Source organism: Symphalangus syndactylus, chromosome X (assembly GCF_028878055.3).
Source record: "Symphalangus syndactylus isolate Jambi chromosome X, NHGRI_mSymSyn1-v2.1_pri, whole genome shotgun sequence".
Lineage (NCBI taxonomy): Eukaryota > Metazoa > Chordata > Mammalia > Primates > Hylobatidae > Symphalangus > Symphalangus syndactylus.
Window position 1 is genome coordinate 106840588 of NC_072447.2, and position 26174 is coordinate 106866761.

The window sequence follows — 26174 nt, forward strand, 5'->3', positions numbered from 1 at the left end:
CCCCTCATCTCCATCTCAGGCCACCTCAGCCTGAATTTTATTGTCCATATCACTATCAACATTTTGGGCAAAGCCATTCAACAAGTGTCTAGGAAGTTCCAAACTTTCCCACATTTTCCTGTCTTCTTCTGAGCCCTGTTCCAACCTCTGCCTGTTACCCAGTTTCAAAGTCACTTCCATATTTTGGGGTATCTTTTGAGCAACACCCCACTCTACTGGTACCAATTTACTGTATTAGTTTGTTTTTATGCTGCTGATAAAGACATAACCGAGACTGGGAAGAAAAAGAGGTTTAATTGGACTTACAGTTCCACATGGCTGGGGAGGCCTCAGAATCATGGCAGGAGGTAAAAGGCACTTCTTACATGGCAGTGACAATATAAAAATAAGGAAGAAGTGAAAATAGAAACCCCTGATAAACCCATCAGATTTTGTGAGACTTATTCACTATCATGAGAATAGCACAGGAAAGACCAGCCCCCATGATTCAATTACCTCCCCCTGGGTCCCTCTCACAACATGTGGGAATTCTGGGAGTTATAATTCGAGTTGAGACTTGGGTGGGGACATAGTCAAACCATATCAAGTCCCATCAATGGAATGTGAGTGGAAATGATGTGAGCATTTCCTCACCATGGATTTTAAGAAGGAAATCAACTCCTTCTATTCTCCTTTTTCTCATTCGCTGGCTGGATGCAGGCTGTGATGAGGCCCTATCATGATGAGGCAGGAAGTGATGGTTAGTTAATGAGAAACAACAACAAAAGGTAGTGTAGATTTCTCATTATTTTTTCTATTATAGAAAGCAATTTGACATTCCATTAATTTCTAATATTTATTGGCATTGTAGAAATTCAGGTTTTCTTCTCCCTGTAAAGCTAATTAGCTCTCCATGCCAGCTGCTATAGTTCTAAAAATCCTCAAGGGGTATTTCCTATGTCATGAATTTTTGGGGTTTTCCTGTGATTCTTCCAGTTATTGCTGCCATTCTAAGCTGTATTGCCAGGCACTTAATGTCCTCTAACTGTTCTCTCTAATTTTCCTAACCCCACCTATACACAGGGTTTTCATGATGTCAGATTTGAGTAGTAGTCAAAAGTTGAAATCCATGTTAGAAAGGAGGATATTTTCCTCTCTTTAGGTTATGCTTTATTAATGGGATCCACACACTGGAGCGTTACAGTTTACTTAAAGACAGTTATTTCCTGGATACGTATAAACCTGTCTTTGCTATGACAGATATACAGTTGAGAGTTTGTGTTGGAATAGGCACAAATAGGAGTTCTACAATAATTTCAGTGTTGCTATTAGAATAGCTATAATTCCCTAATGGCAAGGCATTGTTCATGGGCTAGGGTCCTTGTGCCTGACTTGGTTTTTCTTCAAGATTAATTCTCTTGAAGTGGACCCCACCCCAAATATGACCTGAAAATATTCTTGGGTCAGGCCTCCCCACCAGTTCTGCAAATGTACCCTGTCTCAAGTAGTAGAGGCAGGCTGAGATCTTTCCCATAGCATTTTCAGGCTACACTGAAAATAGACATCTGTTGGGCCAATTTCACCATATAGTTCACCGGACCAACCTCAGCCTAGTTGTTCCTGACTACAGAGGACTTTAATTTCTGTGTACAACCTTTAAAACTTTGGGATAGAAGAAGGGGATACATTATAAGAAAACACAGAGTTTGGCTCAACCTTGACCAAAAGAGAAGTCTCAGAAGGAAGCTTTGCCTGAGGCCCATAAAGGACAGTATAGAGGCAAGTAAAACTAAATAGGCAAAACCAAGTCCGTGACCGTGGTGATTGAGACAGACAAGAGGAGAACAGGCAAGTGATAGGCTGGTGTGCAAGTTCATGAGCATGCTTGGGGGTGGTGGGTGGGATTTGGAAAAAAACAGTGAGTATGATGAGTGAGCACAGTTGCATCTGTATCGTGGACTTAATGCTTATAGATTATTTGGCTCTGACATTTAGATTTCAGGGGTAAGTCAGGGTTACACAGGTGCTAGTGTAGGCACTGAGGAGTAGAAAGATGACTGTTGCAATTTATTGAACTAGAATCAATTACAGGAGGAAATAAATAGTGCTTAGCAGTCAGAATATCTTATTTCAATCTTTTATTTGCTCAAAGGTTTTAAAAATAATAATCTATTTGATACATACCCATACAAAGCTAACACATGAGAAGCTTAAAGTAGGGCCTTTATCACTTCCATACATACTAACCAATACAAGACCATGTTTTCTAAGAGTACTGACAACAAATTGTCCAACACACATTTTAAAGTCTCACACAGTAAAATTTGTCAGCTTTTGGTAGAACCATTCCTCTGTCAGTAAATATCTTGGAATAAAAATCCTAGCACCTGCAGAATTACCACAGAAGCTTGTGCAACTGTGATTTTGGACATACTTATAAAACAGTAAAGGGGATTGGTGGCTGTATTGGTGAGATGAGCCATAAAATATTTCTCAGAGACTGAAGCACAGGTAAAGAAAGGCAATAGGAATAGAATTCATCAGGATGGTGAGTGTATTCTGTTCCTACTCCTGCTATTGTTACCAGCCAACACAGTGGGTGGGTTCATTGGTTTGACATCAACCCCGTGATCACAGCAAGGATTTAGTAAGGGGATTTATTACTTGTAACAAAGTAATGAGAACACCAGGGATACTTCCCAAAACAATGTCTCCCTGAGATGGGGGCTGCGTCAGGTTTTCATAAGCATGGGGTATTAAGGGTATATCCTGATGGCTTTGGATCTTACAATGAGGTGATGCTGAGAGGCATGATCTGACTGGATCCTGCCATCCAGTGTTCATTTCTTAATTCAGCCCTGCTCCTAATTCCAAACACTTACATTCTCCCTCTGATTGCAGGCTTGGTTCATCTGAGGATGCTCAGGTAACATGATCTGAGGGTCCCTGGCAACTGAAAGACTGCACAACTTTGTTATATAAAAGTTAAACCAGATAGGTCTGGTGCTGCTACCCTGTAACCAGTTACCATACATGGAATGGCTTAAAATAATACCAATTTATTATTATCTTACAGTCCTGGAGGTTGGAAATCTGCAAAGGGCTTCACTACACTAAAATCAAGATGTTGCCAGAGGAGCTATCCCTCTGGCATTTCTAGGGAAGAATCTGTTTCTTTGTCTTTTCCAGATTCTGGAGACAGCCTGTATTTCTTGGATCTTGGCTTCCTTCCATCTTCAAAGCCAACAATGACCAGTGTAGACTTTCTCATGCTGCTTCAATCTGACATGGAGTCCCTGCCTTCCACATCTAAAGTACCCTTGCAATTACATTGGCCAAGATAACCCAGAATAATATTAAATTAAACTCAGCTGAATAGCAATCTTAATGATCCTTTGTCAGGAAATATAAAATGGTACATGTTCTGGAGAACAGGACATGGACATCTTTAGGGGACCGTTAACCTGCCAAACACAATGAGGGTAGCGTCTAAATGAGTTTTCAAATGGACAACAGTAACAACATCAACTTTGTGTTTAACCACATTGCTCTGTCTGTCCCATGCAGGAAGCAGGGAAAGGTGGGGCTCAAGAGTAGAGGACGGATGTGGGGGTGAAAGAAGAGGATTCAAAAGGAGCCAGGTTGCTTTGTCTCGGGGAGGGGGGTGCACGGTGGGATCCTCCCCTGAGAATGACTGCTGAAACAATAGGTAGTTGTGGCAGGTGGCTGAGATCCAAGCTGGTTCGAATACCAGCCACATTTCCAGACTGCCAAATATCATGGCAAGAGAAGACTTGACAGGGAACCGAAGAGGAGCCAGGACCATCCCTACCTGGTGGCATCAAAGAAAGAGGACTGTTATGACCTCCTGCGGGTCCTGACAGGGAAAGGTCCTCTTTTGGGGGCAAGTGTGGGGACGGTGCAATGCCAATGTGAGCCACCATTTGTAATGAGAAAAAGCAGTGTGGCAGAAAGAAATGAGTCTGGTGCAGACCAGTGGTTGGTCTCCTAGGGTTAGAGGTCTAGGTCTACCTTCTTTTAGAAGAGGGGCGGTGGTGAGTCCTTGATGGGAGCCCCCTGCCCCGGAGTTCACTTAAGAGCAGGTGTACCTTCCTCCCCTGCGTGGTTCCACGAAGCTAGGAAAGAAACGCACAGGACGACCACCCTAGAACCCTGGGCCTGTCTGGACTGAAATCGCCTCTCCCCTCCCACACTGCAGTGCTGACACCCCCTCTCCAATTAGCATCCAGGAAGGAGGGTGAGCAGACTAGGGAGAGGGAGAGGGCAAACACCCAGCAGTCCCTGTGAGGGGGGCGGTTGGGGCGGGGGGTGCAGACACACCAAGGGGCGGTTTGGTATCCATCCGCTGCTCCCTCCCGCGCGTCTCTTCCCGACCTCGCGATCCTGTCCCCCGCCTGGCCCCGCAGCCGCCCGCCTGTGCCATATATTATAGCAGCACCGGAAATGTGGTCGTCGCCACGTTAGGGTCCGCGGGGGCCTCCTGAGGCAGCCTGGTGCCAACCCGCAGGCCCAGGCTAGGGCTCGTCGTGGCCCCGCCCACCTCTGAGTCGGAACTATGGTGGTTCTGTGAGGGGGGCGTCCTGCACTTTCGCGCCGTATCCCTCCGCCCCCCTTCCCGACACCCCAGCGGAGAGCGGTTCTTGCCGCATCCTGCGCAGCCCCTGCGCAGCCCCTGCCCAATTTGGTGCAGAGGCGTGGGGGGCGGGACTCGTCTTTGCCATTTGGATCGCTGGGAAAGCTGTGGGAATCCAACCGAAGAGCAGCCAGAGGAGAGCTCAAGAGAGGAGGGGGAGGCCGATGACCCGAGCTCTGGGCCTCTGAAGGCAAGTAGGGGTGCGTGAGGTGGGGGGCCGTGGTGGTGTGGGGGTGGTCCGCCAGGGTGGACCGGCTGGCAACCTGCCCCCCGGACCCGGACAGCCTGGCAACGAGGAGACGATCTGTTCGGAGCCGGGCGCTGGAGAGAGGTGCGCAGTGCCCGAGATCCCTGGCTATGGGGAGGCGGTGACTGGTGCGGGCCAGGCTGGACCAAGGGCTGAGGGGCTGGCTCCAGAGGCACCCTCAGATCGTCTGGAGGAGAACCGCGCTGACCGCTTCCCAGCCAGCTTTGCAGGTGCCTGCGCGCCGCCCTCGACGGTTTCTGTACCGAGAGACGGCTGCTGGGGAGGCTCCTGCGGGAGAAATGGCCAAACGGGAGCCGTTTTGGGGGGCGCCCGGGGAGGCAGTTGGGGGGCGCCTGGGGAGGCCCTCGTGGGCCAGCGTCCCAGGTCTGTGCCTAGCCCGCGGGAGGTGGGTCGCGTTCGCTGCTCCGGGCCCTGATTCCGGAAAGGGGCCTGTGGGGCCCCGTGTCCTGGGTGCCGTCCCTTCCCACAGGCTCCAGGTTGATGTCAAAGTCTTCCGTCTGCGCGGTAGGTCTGGCGTATTCTGACAGGACACAGCGAGCATCTGTAGAGGAGAGGCTTGAAATAAAGGAGGAGCACGAATATTGCCTGGATTTCTGGAGGTGTGTGGGGATGTGGGGTGGGTGCCAAACAGTGGAGAACTGAATCTGGGTGGGGGACTGCGACCAGAGTAGGTCAGGCATCCAGGAGCACCTCCTAATCTTCTCCTCTCTAATGGTGTTCCAGGCGCTTCCCCCACCTTCCATCCCCACCTGCCTCCCCCACGGTCCTAAACTGGGGGCTTGAAAGGGTGAGCTTTGGAGGTAGGGGTGATGAGGGAAACATACGGACAAGTACCAATTCACAACCTGTTTTCTAGAATATGCGGCGCCCTTCCCCCATTTTATGCTGCGCAGAGCAAGGGGATGTGGCGCACCTAGTGGTGAATCCTCAGAATTGGAGAAGGGAGTAATGAGAAGAGTATGACATCAAGAGAAGGAGTTGTTATCTCTAGAACCTTGAAGCAGGGCCTAAATAAAACGAGAATATTCCACCAGCAAAACCCCGAATGTTGAAAGACAGATATCAATGATATGGGGATTCTTATCCTTAGTGTTGGTCTGTCTACCAAGGGCTTTACTGCCACCCCTCATTTCCTGTCTTACTTTTTCATCTATTTGTCCATAGTCCTGCTTTAAGCCTGGCCAGTTCTGCAAGAAAGGCAAGGAGGAGGAGACTGGCTCACAGCTCTGGAGGTTGGTGAGAAGGGGAAGGGGGCAATTCAGGGGACAGTTGGAGAAAGAGCATGGCAGGTGGCTTTGAGCCCAGTGGGGGCAGACCCACTTCTACTCTGCTGGATTTGCACAGTGCCAGCATCCTTTTTATTTCTTGCAGGAGACATGAGATAGGTGTAGGTTGGGTTGTGATTCAGAAAAGACCTGAGAGCAGGGACCGGGACACAGGAAACGATAGATACATTGAACCCTTGAATGGGAAGAGAGATATTTGTCGCAGGGGCCAGAGTGCTTGCCTATCTACTATTCTCCATTCTTTCCTGTATGTTTACTTGTCTGTAGGATCCCCTTCTGTCAGCTGTGGGGCTTGACACTACTTGAATAAGAAAAGAAGGAGGCAACTGCACCACATCAGTGAAGGTTGGTATGAGAGTGGGTATACTTTTGGGCAGGGTAGTGGAGACCAGCATGGGTCCGGGAGTGATTACGGTCCAATCTGGGGGCTTCTTGGCCCCTCCCATTGCCAACGCACTTTCCTACCATTGTTGGACCTGTTTTGTAGGAGGCAGCTGGTCCAGAGAGACTTTCTCAAAGCCCAGCTGTCCCACCTAGCATTCAACATCAGTCTCACTGCGTATGTCTCTGCATGGGGTGACACAATTGGAAGAGACTCAAAGCCCCATTTCATTCTCTCTCCCTAGATCCACCTCCAGTGGCTGCTCTGCTGGTGGTGGAGTTGCTGCTGACAACCACCCTCAACGGGTCTGCACCCATCCAGGAAATCTCTATCTTCCTCAAGCTTGGTTGTGCCTGTTCTACACTCTATCTGTCTTATTGAATTACTGACTGAGACTGTGTTTGGGAAGGAGGCTGAGTGACTACTGGACTGGATATTCACTCTAACTCTTGTTTCCAAGCTTATATCCTCAATCACCTAAAGATCAGAGTGTGAAGAAACAAACCTGTGACAGATCTGTGGTTGAGGTTTAGACTGGGGGAGGAGTATATTACTGGACTTTGTTTGTAACTTGTACCATGACTGGGGCAGAGATTGAGTCTGGTGCCCAGGTCAAGCCTGAAAAGAAGCCTGGGGAAGAGGTTGTAGGTGGGGCTGAGATAGAGAATGATGTCCCTCTGGTGGTCAGACCCAAGGTTAGGACCCAGGCCCAGATAATGCCTGGGGCAAGGCCCAAGAATAAGTCCAAGGTTATGCCTGGAGCAAGCACCAAAGTTGAGACAAGTGCAGTGGGTGGGGCACGTCCTAAGAGTAAGGCCAAGGCAATACCTGTTTCACGATTTAAGGAAGAAGCCCAGATGTGGGCTCAGCCCAGGTTTGGTGCTGAAAGATTGTCTAAGACAGAGAGAAACTCCCAGACCAATATCATAGCCTCTCCACTTGTCAGTACTGATTCTGTGTTGGTTGCTAAAACAAAGTACCTGTCTGAGGATAGAGAATTGGTTAATACAGACACTGAGAGCTTTCCTAGAAGGAAGGCCCATTACCAAGCAGGATTCCAGCCTTCTTTTAGGTCAAAAGAGGAGACCAATATGGAGTCCTGGTGCTGTCCTAGGCCTACATCCAAACAAGAAGCCTCTCCTAATTCTGATTTCAAATGGTTAGACAAATCTGTGAGTTCCTTGTTCTGGAGTGGAGATGAGGTCACTGCAAAATTTCATCCTGGGAATAGGGTAAAAGACAGTACCAGATCCAGGCACATGGCCAATCAAGAGGCTAATACCATGTCTAGGTCGCAAACTAACCAGGAGCTCTATATTGCATCTAGTTCTGGTTCTGAGGATGAGTCTGTTAAGACACCCTGGTTCTGGGCCAGAGATAAAACCAATACCTGGTCTGGGCCTAGGGAAGATCCCAATAGCAGGTCCAGGTTTAGGTCTAAGAAAGAAGTCTATGTTGAATCAAGTTCTGGATCTGAGCATGAAGACCATTTGGAGTCCTGGTTTGGGGCTGGAGAGGAGGCCAAATTCAGGTCCAAAATGAGAGCTGGGAAGGAGGCCAATAACAGGGCCAGGCATAGGGCCAAGCGAGAAGCTTGCATTGATTTCATGCCTGGGTCTATAGATGTAATTAAAAAAGAGTCCTGTTTCTGGCCTGAAGAAAATGCTAATACCTTTTCAAGGCCCATGATCAAGAAAGAGGCCAGGGCCAGAGCAATGGCAAAGGAAGAGGCCAAAACCAAGGCCCGAGCCAGGGCCAAGCAAGAAGCCAGGTCAGAGGAGGAAGCCCTCATTGGGACCTGGTTCTGGGCTATAGACGAGTCCAGCATGGCAGATGAAGCCAGCATAGAGTCCAGTCTACAAGTGGAGGATGAATCCATAATTGGGAGCTGGTTCTGGACTGAAGAAGAGGCCAGTATGGGGACTGATGGAGAGCCTATTGGTGATTCCTTATTTGGGGCTAGGGAAAAGACCAGTATGAAAACTGGGGCTGAGGCCACCTCTGAATCTATACTAGCAGCTGATGATGAACAGGTCATTATTGGTTCCTGGTTCTGGGCTGGTGAAGAGGTCAACCAAGAGGCTGAGGAAGAGACCATTTTTGGGTCGTGGTTCTGGGTCACTGATGCGGCCAGTGTGGAATCTGGTGTTGGGGTCAGCTGTGAGTCCAGGCCAAGGTCTGAGGAAGAAGAGGTCATTGGTCCCTGGTTTTGGTCTGGAGAACAAGTTGATATAGAGGCTGGAATCGGAGAAGAGGCCAGGCCAGAAGCTGAAGAAGAGACAATATTCGGGTCCTGGTTTTGGGCTGAAAACCAGACCTATATGGATTGTAGGGCTGAAGCTAGCTGTGCCACCATGCAAGGGGCTGAGGAGGAGGAGCCCATTATTGGGTCCTGGTTTTGGACCAGAGTAGAAGCTTGTGTGGAGGGTGATGTCAACAGCAAGTCTAGCCTGGAGGACAAGGAAGAGGCCATGATACCATGTTTTGGAGCCAAGGAAGAGACCATGATACCATGTTTTGGAGCCAAAGAAGAGGTCAGTATGAAGCATGGGACTGATGTCAGATGCAGATTTATGGCAGGGGCTGAGGAGACCAATAATAAGTCTTGCTTCTGGGCAGAAAAGGAACCCTGTATGTATCCTGCCAGTGGAGGAAGTTGGAAGGCTAGGCCAGAGGAGGAAGAGGACATTGTCAATTCATGGTTCTGGTCCCAAAAATACACAAAGCCAGAGGCCATTATAGGGTCCTGGTTATGGGCTACAGAAGAGAGTAATATAGATGGGACTGGAGAAGAGCCCAAGTTACTGACTGAAGAGGAGACCATGATCAATTCCTGGTTCTGGAAAGAAGATGAAGCCATTTCAGAGGCTACTGACAGAGAAGAGTCCAGGCCAGAAGCTGAGGAGGGGGACATTATTGGTTCTTGGTTCTGGGCTGGAGAAGACGACAGACTAGGGCCAGCTGCTGAGACTAGAGAAGAAGACAGGCTAGCAGCTGAGAAAGAAGGTATTGTTGGGTCCTGGTTTGGGGCCAGAGAAGAGACCATTAGAAGAGAGGCTGGGTCTTGCAGCAAATCCAGTCCTAAAGCTGAAGAGGAAGAAGTCATTATTGGGTCCTGGTTCTGGGAAGAAGAGGCCAGTCTGGAGGCAGTGGCAGGAGTCGGCTTTGAGTCAAAGCCTGGGACTGAGGAGGAAGAAATCACTGTTGGGTCCTGGTTCTGGCCTGAAGAAGAAGCCAGTATAGAGGCTGGATCTCAGGCAGTAGAGGAGATGGAGTCAGAGACTGAAGAGGAAACCATTTTTGGGTCCTGGTTCTGGGATGGAAAAGAAGTCAGTGAAGAAGCAGGACCATGTTGTGTATCCAAGCCAGAGGATGATGAAGAGATGATTGTTGAGTCCTGGTTCTGGTCTAGAGACAAAGCCATTAAGGAAACTGGAACTGTGGCCACCTGTGAGTCCAAGCCAGAAAATGAGGAAGGGGCCATTGTTGGGTCTTGGTTTGAGGCTGAAGATGAGGTAGATAACAGGACTGACAATGGAAGCAACTGTGAGTCCAGGACTTTAGCTGATGAAGATGGGGCCATAGTGGGGTCCTGGTTCTGGGCAGGAGATGAGGCCCATTTTGAATCAAATCCTAGCCCCGTGTTCAGGGCCATTTGCAGGTCTACGTGTTCAGTTGAACAGGAGCCTGATCCTTCACGCAGGCCTCAGAGTTGGGAGGAGGTCACTGTTCAGTTCAAGCCTGGTCCATGGGGTAGGGTCGGCTTCCCATCTATAAGCCCCTTTAGATTTCCCAAAGAGGCAGCATCTTTATTCTGTGAAATGTTTGGGGGCAAACCCAGGAACATGGTACTTAGCCCAGAAAGGGAAGATCAGGAATCTTTGCTTCAGCCTGATCAGCCTGATCCTGAGTTCCCATTTCAGTATGATCCTTCCTACCGGTCAGTCCAGGAAATTCGAGAGCATCTTAGGGCCAAGGAGAGTGCAGAGCCTGAGAGTTGGTCCTGTAACTGCATACAATGTGAGCTGAAAATTGGTTCTGAAGAGTTTGAAGAACTCCTTTTATTAATGGAAAAAGTTCGGGATCCTTTTATTCATGAAATATCTAAAATTGCAATGGGTATGAGAAGTGCTTCTCAATTTACCCGAGATTTCATTCGAGATTCAGGTGTTGTCTCACTTATTGAAACCTTGCTTAATTATCCATCCTCCCGAGTTAGAACAAGTTTTTTGGAAAATATGATTCGCATGGCCCCACCTTATCCGAATCTAAACATGATTCAGACATACATATGTAAAGTATGTGAGGAAACCCTTGCTTATAGCTTGGATTCCCCGGAACAGCTGTCTGGAATAAGGATGATTAGACATCTCACTACTACTACCGACTATCACACAGTGGTTGCCAATTATATGTCTGGGTTTCTCTCCTTATTAGCTACAGGCAATGCCAAAACAAGGTTTCATGTTTTGAAAATGCTACTGAATTTGTCTGAAAATCTTTTCATGACGAAAGAACTACTCAGTGCTGAAGCAGTGTCAGAATTTATAGGCCTTTTTAACAGGGAAGAGACAAATGACAATATTCAAATTGTTCTTGCAATATTTGAGAATATTGGCAACAATATCAAAAAAGAAACAGTGTTCGCTGATGATGATTTCAATCTTGAGCCGCTTATTTCTGCATTCCACAAAGTTGAGAAATTTGCTAAGGAACTGCAAGGCAAAACAGACAATCAGAATGACCCTGAAGGGGACCAAGAAAATTAGTAATGGTTAATTGCTGGCCTCAGATTGTCCTTATGTTCCTGAGTTACTATCCTTGAGTAATGCTTTGATTTTAACAGTTGGTTCTGTGTTGCAACATATATCTTTAGTGCTGACACTAACTTTGTCCAACTCTGTCTGTAAGCTGGAGCATTTTTCTGATGCCAACTGAATATTAGAGCTGAAAACATATTTGTTGATATTTGTCTTGTCCAGATTGTGATGTTCAGTATTTGAGCTTATAGTGAACTGAGCCATCATAAATAAGCCACACTTCTGATTGTCGTTCTACTGTATATATATATATTTGAGTGTTGTTTGTGTTTCAATAAAGTTCTATGTTGAAGTTGGCAGAAATCACCCTTCTTGAAATTAAAATACGGGCCCAATGATAACACATGAACACACATAGAGATAATTAATATATTGAATAATAAGTTCCTTTCAAAAGTTTTTTCTCAGGTTTAAACACAAAAAATTACCAGGGGCTGCTATGTAGGGCATACTTCAGAGAAAAAGTAGCTACTTCAGTTGGACTCTGAAGTTTGGGAAAGATACTGGTGGAGTAAAAAAAAAAAAAAAAAGCATGGAGTCAGGAAAAATTTTCCTATGGGAGTGAGGTATCCTGTTTGCCTAGAGTGAGTGAGAGGAATATATTGAGCAACATAGAGGATGACATAAGTTTTAAAGAGCTGAGGATTTGTATTTTACAGCTCAAAGTACAACTGCTGCTTCCATACTACCTAAAGGGCAAAAGAATAAGACAGGAAAGCATAGGGATTGGATTGAGTCAGGAAGACAATTTAATCATGATGGTACCATGGTAAGTGTTAAGGCAACATCATACAGCCATTAAACATGATGATGTATAGGGTTTTAAATTAGGAAAAGCCCTGACACTATTGATATTTCATATAATAGAGAACACTGGTGTCATACATGGAAAGTATGATCCCATTTGAAAAATAAATGTGAATAAATTGACCAAACTCATGTGAAGTGTATATTATTTAATAATAGAAAATTCTACAATGATATAAAATGTATCAAAGGAATGAAGAGGTAAGAGAGACTACAATTTCAGAAGAACTGGCTTGTCAAATAAAAATTATTTAAAGGACCAAACTGTAAAATTACCAAAGTTCCTGAGTTCATCCCACATGTATTTTTACATTTAAAAAGGTTGGAACATATATGTTCAGACAGTAGCAAGAGACAGGGATAAAGTCGGTTTGGGGAGAGAGTCCAGGATAACAGGAAATATGCAAAGTTTTATTTTCTCAGGAAAAAAAAATAGATAAAGTGACCCTTTTACATTTGGTTTGCCTCAGAATGCAAAGTGCTTTTTCCCACCTGATCTTATTTATCATTACTTACTATTTCTGGTTCATTATAAATGATATAAATTAAATTCCAATATGATGTTAGTTTGCTAAGGTTTACGAAAGTAGGGCAAAGTGGCAGTTTTGCCTCCCTTCACAAATCAAGTTTTAACAGGGATCATCCTGGTGGTGCAAATTGGAGTTTCAATATTTGTTTTGCTTACCAGCATTTTTCAAGACAGATCTTGCGTGTGTTTTAGTATGTCGCTCGAGTCGTATACAAAATATTACAAATCACTTCATCTCCCAAATCCTCATTGAATGTTCCTCGCCAGCCCAGTGGTCCTCCAGAGCAAAGCCCGGCCTTCCTTCCAGCTGTCTGGGCCAGGAGCTTGAAGGTCTTCTAGCAAGCACCCCGGAGGCTGTCTTCTGACTGTCATCCAGGGCTATGGCCAACTAGCTGACTGCACAGTCACGTGCGGGGGCGGGGGGGTGGCTGACGGTGGGTCATGTGACCAGGCTCTGGGTTGAGCCGGCCTAGAGGAGTGTTTTCTTACACCCAGAAAGTACAGGAAAGGCGGACGACAACTGTGCTCCGCAGAGCGGGAGTTGGGGGGAACAGCGGAATGTTAAGGTGGGTAGGTATCTCTCCATGCTTCATCAGCCTGAAAACTAATTTCTCAGGCGACCGGAATTACAGCATTTCTTGGTAGAGGAAACTATCCCTCAGCCAACCGCGAGCGTCTTAGACGGTCTGTGTTTTGTCCAGGAGCTCAAGAAGCAGAGACTCTACCTGCCCCAGGCGTTTTGAAGAGAAGCAGCTGTTGCTATTGGAGGAGGTGGGTGCAAGGACAGCAGATGCCATCCCTGAGAGGCGGTGACTGAGACTAGATGCTGGTGCAGGTAGTGCCTCGGATCCCCCGGCTGCCTCCTGCCTTTTGAACATCCCAGGGCTCCCAGCCCAGCGCCGTGTGTTTCTATGTGTGGGTGGGAGAGGTGGGCATATGGATGGAGTTGGCTTCAGGGGAGCCCAGAGCGGGGAAATGGTGAAGTGACAATTCGTGAATACCTGTGGTGCTGGATCAGGAAAGGCAGGGGTGGGGATGGGAACCGTGAGCTATGCGTCAGCACTCATTCTACTCTCTGTCTTCTTACTGGCCGTATTCAGGCAGTGGGGATGGCTGATACCAGCTCAAAACTGGCGGAGGGTGGACGAGGGCAGGATAAGAGAACACATACATCTGCCTTTTGCTCCAAGGCTCCAGCTGGCTGGGGATGCAAGAGAGGAATGAACCTCAATCCCAGCAGTTCTAGGAAAAGGAGGAGGAGACATAGACTCGAGGGGAGGAAACCTAGATGCTGTGGGCCCTTCACTTACGATTTCTCATTAGGATACTCCAAGCTTCTCGATCCCCAAGGGGATTCCTGGATCTCAGCCCCATGCAGCAGGATCTCATTCCCATTGAGGGACACAAAGTGCGTTGCTACTCCGTGTGAGCTCTCTCTCCCTGCTGTCTTGGGCCTCGGAGGAGGGTCTTTCTGGGGACCACCTACAGAACCTGCTTCATGGATAGTCTCATAGGTTCCCCTCTGCATACCCTTTGCTCTCTTGTGTTGTGATCTCTGCTTATTCCTTAGGATGTGTTTCTTTGGTCCCATCCTAGGTAGCAGCCCCATGGTAAGTCCTTGTCTTCTTTCACATCGAGTATTCTCCTTTCCCCCTGCCCCATGCACCCACTGGGTACCAAGTGAAAGAAAATGGTTCCTCTACCCACAATACTTCTGGGATAGAATGTGTGGATTTTTCACACCAAGCAATTCTGCTATTCTTTGAGGACACCAACTAGGTATCCTACAATTTAATTCAATTCTGACACTACCCAGAGTTAGTGCAGACTTCTCTGGTTAAGGGCTCATTCCCATAAGGCTGCCCTCCCCCACTTCAGACAACAGTCACAAGTAATGGATCTCCATGTCACCCACACTTCTGTCTGACTTAGCTACTAGTTGGGAGTTCTCACAACCCCCTCCTCAGGTTCAATAATTTGCTATCAGGGCCCACAGAACTCAGGGAAACACTACTTCCTATTATTGGTTCATTATAAAGAATATAAATTAAAAGCCAGATGAAGAGGTACATATGGCAAGGTCCAGAAGGGTCCCAAATGCAGAAGCTGCCATCCATGTGGATTTGGGGTACACCATCTTCCCAGAATGTGAATGAGTTCACCAACCTGGAAAATCTCAGATGGTTAGGGTTTTTGTAGAGGTTTCATTACATAGATATGATTGATGAAATCATTGACGATTGGTGAGTAGCTCAATCTTCAGCCCCTGTCTTCTCCTTGGAGGTCAAGGGGTAAGGCTGAAAGTTCCAAACCTCTAATCATGTCTTAGTGGGGGAGGGGGAACATGGACATCCGCCTTTTGCTCCAAGGCTCTAGGTGGCTGGGAATCCAAGGGAGGAATAAATCTCAATTTTCAGCTCTAGGGAAGAAAGGAGGAAACAGAGACTCAAGAGGAGGGAACCTAAATACTTTGGGTTCTTCACATAGGAATTTTCATTGCAATACTCTATGTTTCTCAACCCCCAAGTCAATTTCTGGATCTCAGCCTCAGGCAGCAGCATCCTGAGGATCTGCCCTGGATATGAGGTCCTGAAAGGACCCAGTCTCAAACTGTGCTCTCAACAGTTCCTTTTCATCTAATGACAAGGGTTACTGCTCCATCTGATGCCCCCTCCTCCTAAAGTCCAGGGCCTCAGAAGAGGGTCTTTCTGAGAACCACCTACAGAGACTGTCTTACAGATTCCCCTCTGTAGACGCTTTGCTCTCTTCCTTGTTTCAGTTTTATGGCCAATGCATTAGACTTGGTGATTTGCACCTATTCTTGGTGGCACCTCCTAGTTGGTGTTGAAGCCTTTTGGTCATAGCTCAGGTCTGTGAGATAGCCACATGATACCAAATTCTTTTAGGAGAATATATTAGAAAAAATAAATTATATTAGTCCTATTAACCTCTATATTTTTTGCGTTTTACAGATTTGAAGCCAACTCATAAATGTCTTCCACATTATTTTTTACAGCTGCATAGTACTTTATTGTGTCACTACCATAATTTATTTACTCACTTTCCTATGAGTGGACATTTGTTTCTAATATTAAGCTATTACAAATAATACTGGAAGGAATAACCTTGTGAAAATATACAGTATTTTTGTATGTTTGGACGTGTATCTTCACAGATTGCTAGATCTGGTGCTGGTAGGTCAAATAATAAGTGCATGTGTGTAGTTTTATTAGGTATTCTCCAATTTCCCTGCAAAGGGGTACTATAAGTATTTACTGCCACCAGCAATATACGTGAGTATCTGTTTTACTACAGCCTTGTTAATCAGTTTCTTATTATTCTTTTGACATTTGTAGAGTATCTGATGATTTAACTTCTCTCATTCCTGATGTTACTAATTGTGTCTTCTCCTTCTCTCTCTTTTTAAAAATTTTTCTGCCTAGAGGGTTATCAATTTTATTGACAATCTCAATGAACCAGCGTTTAGTCTTATTGATTTTCTTTATTGTTTTACTGTTTTCTATTTCCTTGGTTTCTCCCTTCATATTTATTATTTCTTTTGTTTACTTGGTGTTTAACTTACTCTACTTTTCCTGGTCACTTAAAATAGAAACTGAGGCCATTGATTTGAGACCTTCCTTCTTTTCTAATATAGGGATTTTAGTACTGCAAATTCCCCTCTAATACTACTTTCACTATATCTCACAATTTTTGATGTATTGTGTTTTCATTTTTCTTCAGTTTGAAATTACTTACTGATTTCTCTTTGAGTTTGTTCTTTGATGCAAGAGTTAGTTATTTAGATGTATGCTGTGTAGTTCTCAAGTATTTGGGGACTTTTCCAGTTATTGATTTCTAATTTAATTACATTGTAGCCAGAGAATATACTTTGTGTAACTTGAATCCTTTTAATTTACTGAGACTTCATTTATGGTCCAGAATATGGTCTATCTTGATAAATATTCTATGTGTACTTGAAGAGAATGTGTATTCTTCTGTTATTGTGTGAATTGTTCTATAAATGTCAATAAGGCCCAGTTGGTTCAGAATTATTTTATTTTATTTTATTTTCTAAGTTCCAGGGTACATGTGCAGGATGTGCAGGTAAATGTGTGCCATGGTGGTTTGCTGCATCTATCAACCCATCACCTAGCTATTAAGACTGGCATGCATTAACTCATTTTCCTAATGCTCTCCCTGCTTGCTGCCCTCCGCCCACAGGCCCCAGTGTGTGTTGTTCCTGTCTCTGTGTCAATGTGTTCTCATTGTTCAGCTCCCACTTATAAGTGAGAACCTGCAGTGTTGGGTTTTCTGTCTCTGCATTAGTTTGCTGAGGATAATGGCTTCCTGCTTCATCCATGTCACTGCAAAGGACATGATCTCATTCCTTTTTTATGGCTGCATAGTATTCCATGCTGTACATGTACCACATTTTCTTTATCCAGTCCATCACTGATGGGCATTTGGGTTGATTCCACATCTTTGCTATTGTGAAAATTGCTGCAGTGAGCATACATGTGCATGCATCTTTATAATAGAATGATTTATATTCCTTTGGGTATATACCCAATAATGGGATTGTTGGGTCAAATGGTATTTCTGATTCTAGGTCTTTGGGGAATTGCCACACTGTCTTCCACAATGCTTGAACTAATTTACATTCCCAAGAACAGTGTAAAAGCATCCCTATTCCGCAACCTCACCAGGATCTGTTGTTTCTTGACTTGTTAATAATCGCCAGTCTGACTGGTGTGAGATGGTATCTCATTGTGATTTTGATTTGCATTTCTCTAATGATCAGTGATGTTGAACTTTTTTTTCATTTTTTTTGGCCGCATTTATGTCTTCTTTTGAAAATTGTTCATTTCCTTTGCCCACTTTTTAATGGGGTTGTTTAATTTTTTCTTGTAAATTTAAGTTTTTGTAGATTCTGGATATTAGACCTTTGTCAGATGGATAGACTGTAAAAGTCTTCTTCCATAGACAGATCAACGAGACAGAAAGTTAACAAGGATATCCAGGAATTGAACTCAGCTCTACATAAAGTGGACCTAATAGACATCTACAGAACTCTCCACCCCAAGTCAACAGAATATACATTTTTTTCAGCACCACACCACACCTATTCCAAAATTGACCACATAGTTGGAAGTAAAGCTCTCCTCAGCAAATGTAAAAGAACAGAAATTATAACAAACTGTCTCTCAGACCACAGTGCAATCAAACTAGAACTCGGGATTAAGAAACTCACTCAAAACCGCTCAACTACATGGAAACTGAACAACCTGCTCCTGAATGACTATTGGGTACATAATGAAATGAAGGCAGAAATAAAGATGTTCTTTGAAACCAACGAGAACAAAGACACAACATACCAGAATCTCTGGGACACGTTCAAAGCAGTGTGTAGAGGGAAATTTATAGCACTAAATGCCCACAAGAGAAAGCAGGAAAGATCCAAAATTGACACCCTAACATCACAATTAAAAGAACTAGAAAAGCAAGAGCAAACACATTCAAAAGCTAGCAGAAGGCTAGAAATAACTAAAATCAGAAGAGAACTGAAGGAAATAGAGACACAAAAAACCCTTCAAAAAATTAATGAATCCAGGAGCTGGTTTTTTGAAAAGATCAACAAAATTGATGGACCGCTAGCAAGACTAATAAAGAAGAAAAGAGAGAAGAATCAAATAGATGCAATAAAAAACGAAAAAGGGGATATCACCACCGATCCCACAGAAATACAATCTACCATCAGAGAATACTACAAACACCTCTATGCAAATAAACTAGAAAATCTAGAAGAAATGGATAAATTCCTGGACAAATACACCCTCCCAAGACTAAACCAGGAAGAAGTTGAATCTCTGAATAGACCAATAACAGGTTCTGAAATTGTGGCAATAATCAATAGCTTACCAACCAAAAAGAGTCCAGGACCTGATGGATTCACAGCTGAATTCTACCAGAGGTACAAGGAGGAACTGGTACCATTCCTTCTGAAACTATTCCAATCGATAGAAAAAGAGGGAATCCTCCCTAACACATTTTACGAAGCCAGCATCGTCCTGATACCAAAACCTGGCAGAGACTTAACCAAAAAAGAGAATTTCAGACCAATATCCTTGACGAACATTGATGCAAAAATCCTCAATAAAATACTGGCAAACCGAATCCAGCAGCACATCAAAAAGCTTATCCACCATGATCAAGTGGGCTTCATCCCTGGGATGCAAGGCTGGTTCAACATACGCAAATCAATAAATGTAATCCAGCATATAAACAGAACCAAAGACAAAAACCACATGATTATCTCAATAGATGCAGAAAAGGCCTTTGACAAAATTCAACAACCCTTCATGCTAAAAACTCTCAATAAATTAGGTATTGATGGGACATATCTCAAAATAATAACAGCTATCTATGACAAACCCACAGCCAATATCATACTGAATGGGCAAAAACTGGAAGCATTCCCTTTGAAAACTGGCACAAGACAGGGATGCCCTCTCTCACCGCTCCTATTCAACATAGTGCTGGAAGTTCTGGCCAGAGCAATCAGGCAGGAGAAGGAAATAAAGGGTATTCAATTAGGAAAAGAGGAAGTCAAATTGTCCCTGTTTGCAGATGACATGATTGTATATCTAGAAAACCCCATTGTCTCAGCCCAAAATCTCCTTAAGCTGATTAGCAACTTCAGCAAAGTCTCAGGATACAAAATCAATGTACAAAAATCACAAGCATTCTTGTACACCAATCACAGACAAACAGAGAGCCAAATCATGTGTGAACTCCCATTCACAATTGCTTCAAAGAGAATAAAATACCTAGGAATCCAACTTACAAGGGATGTGAAAGACCTCTTCAAGGAGAACTACAAACCACTGCTCAATGAAATAAAAGAGGATACAAACAAATGGAAGAACATTCCATGCTCATGGGTTGGAAGAATCAATATCGTGAAAATGGCCATACTGCCCAAGGTAATTTATACATTCAATGCCATCCCCATCAAGCTACCAATGACTTTCTTCACAGAATTGGAAAAAACTACTTTAAAGTTCATATGGAACCACAAAAGAGCCCGCATTGCCAAGTCAATCCTAAGCCAAAAGACCAAAGCTGGAGGCATCACGCTACCTGACTTTAAACTCTATGACAAGGCTACAGTAACCAAAACAGCATGGTACTGGTACCACAACAGAGACATAGATCAATGGAACAGAACAGAGCCCTCAGAAATGATGCCGCATAGCTACAACTATCTGATCTTTGACAAACCTGACAAAAACAAGAAATGGGGAAAGGATTCCCTATTTAATAAATGGTGCTGGGAAAACTGGCTAGCCATATGTAGAAAGCTGCAACTGGATCCCTTCCTTACACCTTATACAAAAATTAATTCAAGATGGATTAAAGACTTATATGTTAGACCTAAAACCATTAAAATCCTACAAGAAAACCTAGGCAATACCATCCAGGACATAGGCGTGGGCAAGGACTTCATGTCTAAAACACCAAAAGCAATGGCAACAAAAGCCAAAATTGACAAATGGGATCTCATTAAACTAAAGAGCTTCTGCACAGCAAAAGAAACTATCATCAGAGTGAACAGGCATCCTACAGAATGGGAGAAAATTTTTGCAACCTACTCATCTGACAAAGGGCTAATATCCAGAATCTACAATGAACTCAAACAAATTTACAAGAAAAAACAAACAACCCCATCAAAAAGTGGGCAGAGCGACATGAACAGACACTTCTCAAAAGAAGACATTTATGCAGCCAAAAAACACATGAAGAAATGCTCATCATCACTGGCCATCAGAGAAATGCAAATCAAAACCACAGTGAGATACCATCTCACACCAGTTTGAATGGCCATCATTAAAAAATCAGGAAACAACAGGTGCTGGAGAGGATGTGGAGAATTAGGAACACTTTTACACTGTTGGTGGGACTGTAAACTAGTTCAACCGTTGTGGAAGTCAGTGTGGCGATTCCTCAGGGATCTCGAACTAGAAATACCATTTGACCCAGCCATCCCATTACTGGGTATATACCCAAAGGACTATAAATCATGCTGCTATAAAGACACATGCACACGTATGTTTATTGCGGCACTATTCACAATAGCAAAGAGTTGGAACCAACCCAAATGTCCAACAACGATAGACTGGATTAAGAAAATGTGGCACATATACACCATGGAATACTATGCAGCCATAAAAAATGATAAGTTCATGTCCTTTGTAGGGACATGGATGAAACTGGAAAACATCATTCTCAGTAAACTATCGCAAGGACAAAAAACCAAACACCGCATGTTCTCACTCATAGGTGGGAATTGAACAATGAGAACTCATGGACACAGGAAGGGGAACATCACACTCCGGGGACTGTTGTGGGGTAGGGGGAGGGGGGAGGGACAGCATTAGGAGATACACCTAATGCTAAATGACGAGTTAATGGGTACAGGAAATCAACATGGCACATGGATACATATGTAACAAACCTGCACATTGTGCACATGTACCCTAAAACCCTAAAGTATAATAAAAAAAAATAATAATAAAATAAAAAAAAAGTCTTCTTCCATTCTGTAGGTTGTCTGTTCATTCTGATGACAGTTTATTTTGCTGTGCAGAAGCTCTTTAGTTTTATTACATCCCATTTTTCAATTTTTGCTTTTGTTGCAGTTGCTTTTGACATTTTTATCATGAAATCTTTGCCCATCCCTATGTCCTGAATGGTATTGCCCAGATTTTCTTCTAGGGTTTTTATAGTTTTGGGTTTTACATTTAAGTCTTTAATCCATTTTGAGTTAATTTTTGTATATTGTGTAAGGAAGCAGTCCATTTTCAATTTTTGGCATATGGCTAGCCAGTTCTGCCAGCACCATTTGTTAAATAGGGAATCCTTTCCCCATTGCTTGTTTTTGTCAGGTTTGTCAAAGATCAGATGGCTGTAGATGTGCAGTTTTATTTCTGAGTTCTGTATTCCGTTCCATTGGTCTATGTGCCTGTTTTTGTGCCGGTACCATGCTGTTTTGGTTACTGTAGCCTTATAGTATAGTTTGAAGTCAGGTAGCGTGATGCCTCTAGCTTTGTTCTTTTTACTTAGGACTTTCCCACCTACACGAGCTCTTTTTTGCTTCCGTATGAATTTTAAAATTGTTTCTTCTAATTCTGTGAAGAATGCCAGTGGTAGTTTAATGGGAATAGCACTGAATCTATAAATTGCTTTGGGCAGTATGGCCATTTTCACAGCATTGATTCTTCCTATCCATGAGTATAGAGTGGTTTTCCATCTGCTCATTTCCTGTCTGATTTCCTTGAGCAATAGTTTGTAGTTCTCCTTGAAGAGGTCCTTCACTTCCCTTGTTAGCTTTATTCCTAGGTATTTTCTTCTCTTTGTGGCAATTGAAAATGTAAGTTCATTCATGATTTGGCTCTCTGCTTGTTTGCTGTTGGTATATATGAATGCTTGTGATTTCTGCACATTGGTTTTTTATCCTGAGACTTTGCTGAAGGTGCTTATTAGCTTAAGAAGATTTTGGGCTCTATTAATAGAGTTTTTTAGGTATAGAATCATGTTATCTGCATACAAGGACTATTTGTTTTTGTTTTTTTTATAGTGTACTATTTTATTTATGACTTTTTTTATTATTATACTTTAGGTTTTAGGGTACATGTGCACAATGTGCAGGTTTGTTACATATGTATCCATGTGCCATGTTGGTTTGCTGCACCCATTAACTCGTCATTTAGCATTAGGTATATCTCCTAATGCTGTCCCTCCCCCCTCCCCCCACCCACAACAGTCCCCGGAGTGTGATGTTCCTCTTCCTGTGTCCATGAGTTCTCATTGTTCAATTCCCACCTATGAGTGAGAACATGCAGTGTTTGGTTTTTTGTCCTTGCGATAGTTTACTGAGAATGATATTTTCCAGTTTCATCCATGTCCCTACAAAGGACATGAACTCATCATTTTTTCTGGCTGAATAGTATTCCATGGTGTATATGTGCCACATTTTCTTAATCCAGTCTATCGTTGTTGGACATTTGGGTTGGTTCCAAGTCTTTGCCATTGTGAATAGTGCCGCAATAAACATACGTGTGCATGTGTCTTTATAGCAGCATGATTTATAGTCCTTTGGGTATATACCCAGTAATGGGATGGCTGGGTCAAACGGTGTTTCTACTTCTAGATCCCTGAGGAATCGCCACACTGACTTCCACAATGGTTGAACTAGTTTACAGTCCCACCAACAGTGTAAAAGTGTTCCTATTTCTCCACATCCTCTCCAGCACCTGTTGTTTCCTGACTTTTTAATGATGGCCATTCTAACTGGTGTGAGATGGTATCTCATTGTGGTTTTGATTTGCATTTCTCTGATGGCCAGTGATGATGAGCATTTTTTCATGTGTTTTTTGGCTGCATAAATGTCTTCTTTTGAGAAGTGTCTGTTCATGTCCTTCGCCCACTTTTTGATGGGGTTGTTTGTTTTTTTCTTGTAAATTTGTTTGAGTTCATTGTAGATTCTGGATATTAGCCCTTTGGCAGGTGAGTAGGTTGCAAAAATTTTCTCCCATTCTGTAGGCTCCTGTTCACTCTGATGGTAGTTTCTTTTGCTGTGCAGAAGCTCTTTAGTTTAATGAGATCCCGTTGGTCAATTTTGGCTTTTGTTGCCATTGCTTTTGGTGTTTTAGACATGAAGTCATTGCCCACGCCTATTTCCTGAATGGTATTGCCTAGGTTTTCTTCTAGGGTTTTTATGGTTTTAGGTCTAACATGTAAGTCTTTAATCCATCTTGAATTAATTTTTGTATAAGGTGTAAGGAAGGGATCCAGTTTCAGCTTTCTACATATGGCTAGCCAGTTTTCCCAGCAACATTTATTAGATAGGGAGTCCTTTCCCCATTGCTTGTTTTTGTCAGGTTTGTCAAAGATCAGATAGTTGTAGCTATGCGGCATTATTTCTGAGGGCTCTGTTCTGTTCCATTGATCTATGTCTCTGTTGTGGTGCCAGTACCATGCTGTTTTGGTTACTGTAGCCTTGTAGTATAGTTTGAAGTCAGGTAGTGTGATGCCTCCAGCTTTGTTCTTTTGGCTTAGGATTGACTTGGCGATGCGGGCTCTTTTTTGGTTCCATATGAACTTTAAAGTAGTTTTTTTCCAATTCTGTGAAGAAAGTCATTGGTAGCTTGATGGGGATGGCATTGAATCTATAAATTACCTTGGGCAGTATGGCCATTTTCACGATATTGATTCTTCCAACCCATGAGCATGGAATGTTCTTCCATTTGTTTGTATCCTCTTTTATTTCGTTGAGCAGTGGTTTGTAGTTCTCCTTGAAGAGGTCCTTCACATCCCTTGTAAGTTGGATTCCTAGGTATTTTATTCTCTTTGAAGCAATTGTAAATGGGAGTTCACTCATGATTTGGCTCTCTGTTTGTCTGTGATTGGTGTACAAGAATGCTTGTGATTTTTGCACATTGATTTTGTATCCTGAGACTTTGCTGAAGTTGCTTATCAGTTTAAGGAGATTTGTGGCTGAGACGATGGGGTTTTCTAGGTATACAATCATGTCATCTGCAAACAGGGACAATTTGACTTCCTCTTTTCCTAATTGAATACCCTTTATTTCCTTCTCCTCCCTGATTGCCCTGGCCAGAACTTCCAACACTATGTTGAATAGGAGTGGTGAGAGAGGGCATCCCTGTCTTGTGCCAGTTTTCAAAGGGAATGCTTCCAGTTTTTGCCCATTCAGTATGATATTGGTTGTGGGTTTGTCATAGATAGCTCTTATTATTTTCAGATACGTCCCATCAATACCTAATTTATTGAGAGTTTTTAGCATGAAGGGTTGTTGAATTTTGTCAAAGGCCTTTTCTGCATCTATTGAGAAAATCATGTGGTTTTTGTCTTTGGTTCTGTTTATATGCTGGATTACATTTATTGATTTGCATATGTTGAACCAGCCTTGCATCCCAGGGATGAAGCCCACTTGATCGTGGTGGATAAGCTTTTTGATGTGCTGCTGGATTCGGTTTGCCAGTATTTTATTGAGGATTTTTGCATCAATGTTCATCAAGGATATTGGTCTGAAATTCTCTTTTTTGGTTATGTCTCTGCCAGGCTTTGGTATCAGGACGATGCTGGCCTCATAAAATGTGTTAGGGAGGATTCCCTCTTTTTCTATCGATTGGAATAGTTTCAGAAGGAATGGTACCAGTTCCTCCTTGTACCTCTGGTAGAATTCGGCTGTGAATCCATCAGGTCCTGGACTCTTTTTGGTTGGTAAGCTATTGATTATTGCCACAATTTCAGAGCCTGTTATTGGTCTATTCAGAGATTCAACTTCTTCCTGGTTTAGTCTTGGGAGGGTGTATGTGTCGAGGAATTTATCCATTTCTTCTAGATTTTCTAGTTTATTTGCATAGAGGTGTTTGTAGTATTCTCTGATGGTAGATTGTATTTCTGTGGGATCAGTGGTGATATCCCCTTTTTCATTTTTTATTGCATCTATTTGATTCTTCTCTCTTTTCTTCTTACAAGGACAATTTGACTTCCTCTCTTCCTATTCGAATATGCTTTATTACTTTCTCTTGCCTGATTGCCCTGGCCAGAACTTCTAATACTATGTCGAATAGAAGTGGTGAGAGAGGGTATTCTTGTCTTGTTCTGGTTTTCAAGAGAAATGCTTCCAGCTTTTGCCCATTCAGTATGATATTGGCTGTGGGTTTGTCATAAATGGCTCTTATTATTTTGAGGTATGTTCCTTCAATACCTAGTTTGTTGAGGGCTTTTTACATGAAGGGGTGTTGTATTTTATCAAAGGCCTTTTCTGCATCTATTGAGATAATCATGTGTTTTTTTCTCTTTAGTTCTGTTTATGTGATGAATTACATTTATTGATTTGCATATGGATTTGGTTTGCTAGTATTTTACTGAGGATTTTTGCATGTATGTTCATCAGGGATATTGGCTTGAAGTTTTCTTTTCTTGTTGCATCTCTGCCAGGTTTTGGTATCAGGATGATGCTGGCCTCATAAAATGAATTAGGGAGGAGTCCCTCCTTTTCAGTTGTTTGGAATAGTTTCAGAAGAAATAGTACCAGCTTGTCTTTGTACCTCTGGTAGAATTCAGGTGTAAATCCATCTAGTTCTGAGATTTTTTTTGGTTGGTGGGCTTTTTATTACTGCCTCAATTTCAGTACTTGTTATTGGTCTGCTCAGGGATTCAACTTCTTGCTGGTTCAGTCTTGGGAGGGTGTATATCTCCAGGAATTTATCCATTTCTTCTAGATTTTCTAGTTTATTTGCATAGAGGTGTTTATAGTATTCTCTGGTGGGAGTTTTTGTATTTCTGTGGGGTCAGTGGTGGTATCCCCCTTATCATTTCTGATTGTGTTTATTTGAATCTTCTGTCTTTTCTTCTTTGTTA

The 26174-nt window shown here is 43.4% G+C and overlaps 2 protein-coding genes across 8 annotated transcripts in view; both read left to right on the top strand.

Moving 5' to 3' along the window:
- GPRASP1 (G protein-coupled receptor associated sorting protein 1) overlaps positions 1-11692 on the top strand; it is a 63036-nt gene extending 51344 nt beyond the window's left edge. For 3 of the 7 annotated variants that reach the window (XM_063635188.1, XM_055268442.2, XM_063635189.1), the window contains 4 exons: positions 3169-5500; positions 6066-6133; positions 6455-6532; positions 6814-11692. In XM_063635188.1, the coding sequence (XP_063491258.1) occupies positions 7148-11338 (4191 nt within the window). In that variant the 5' untranslated portion in view covers positions 3169-5500; positions 6066-6133; positions 6455-6532; positions 6814-7147 and the 3' untranslated portion in view covers positions 11339-11692. Of the gene's footprint in view, positions 1-3168; positions 5501-6065; positions 6134-6454; positions 6533-6813 lie in introns of those variants that run through there. The other 4 variants (XM_063635190.1, XM_063635187.1, XM_063635191.1 and 1 more) reach the window with 4 other exon arrangements.
- Positions 1-26174, top strand: part of GPRASP2 (G protein-coupled receptor associated sorting protein 2) — a 121982-nt gene that overhangs the window by 45336 nt on the left and 50472 nt on the right. The window lies entirely within an intron of this gene.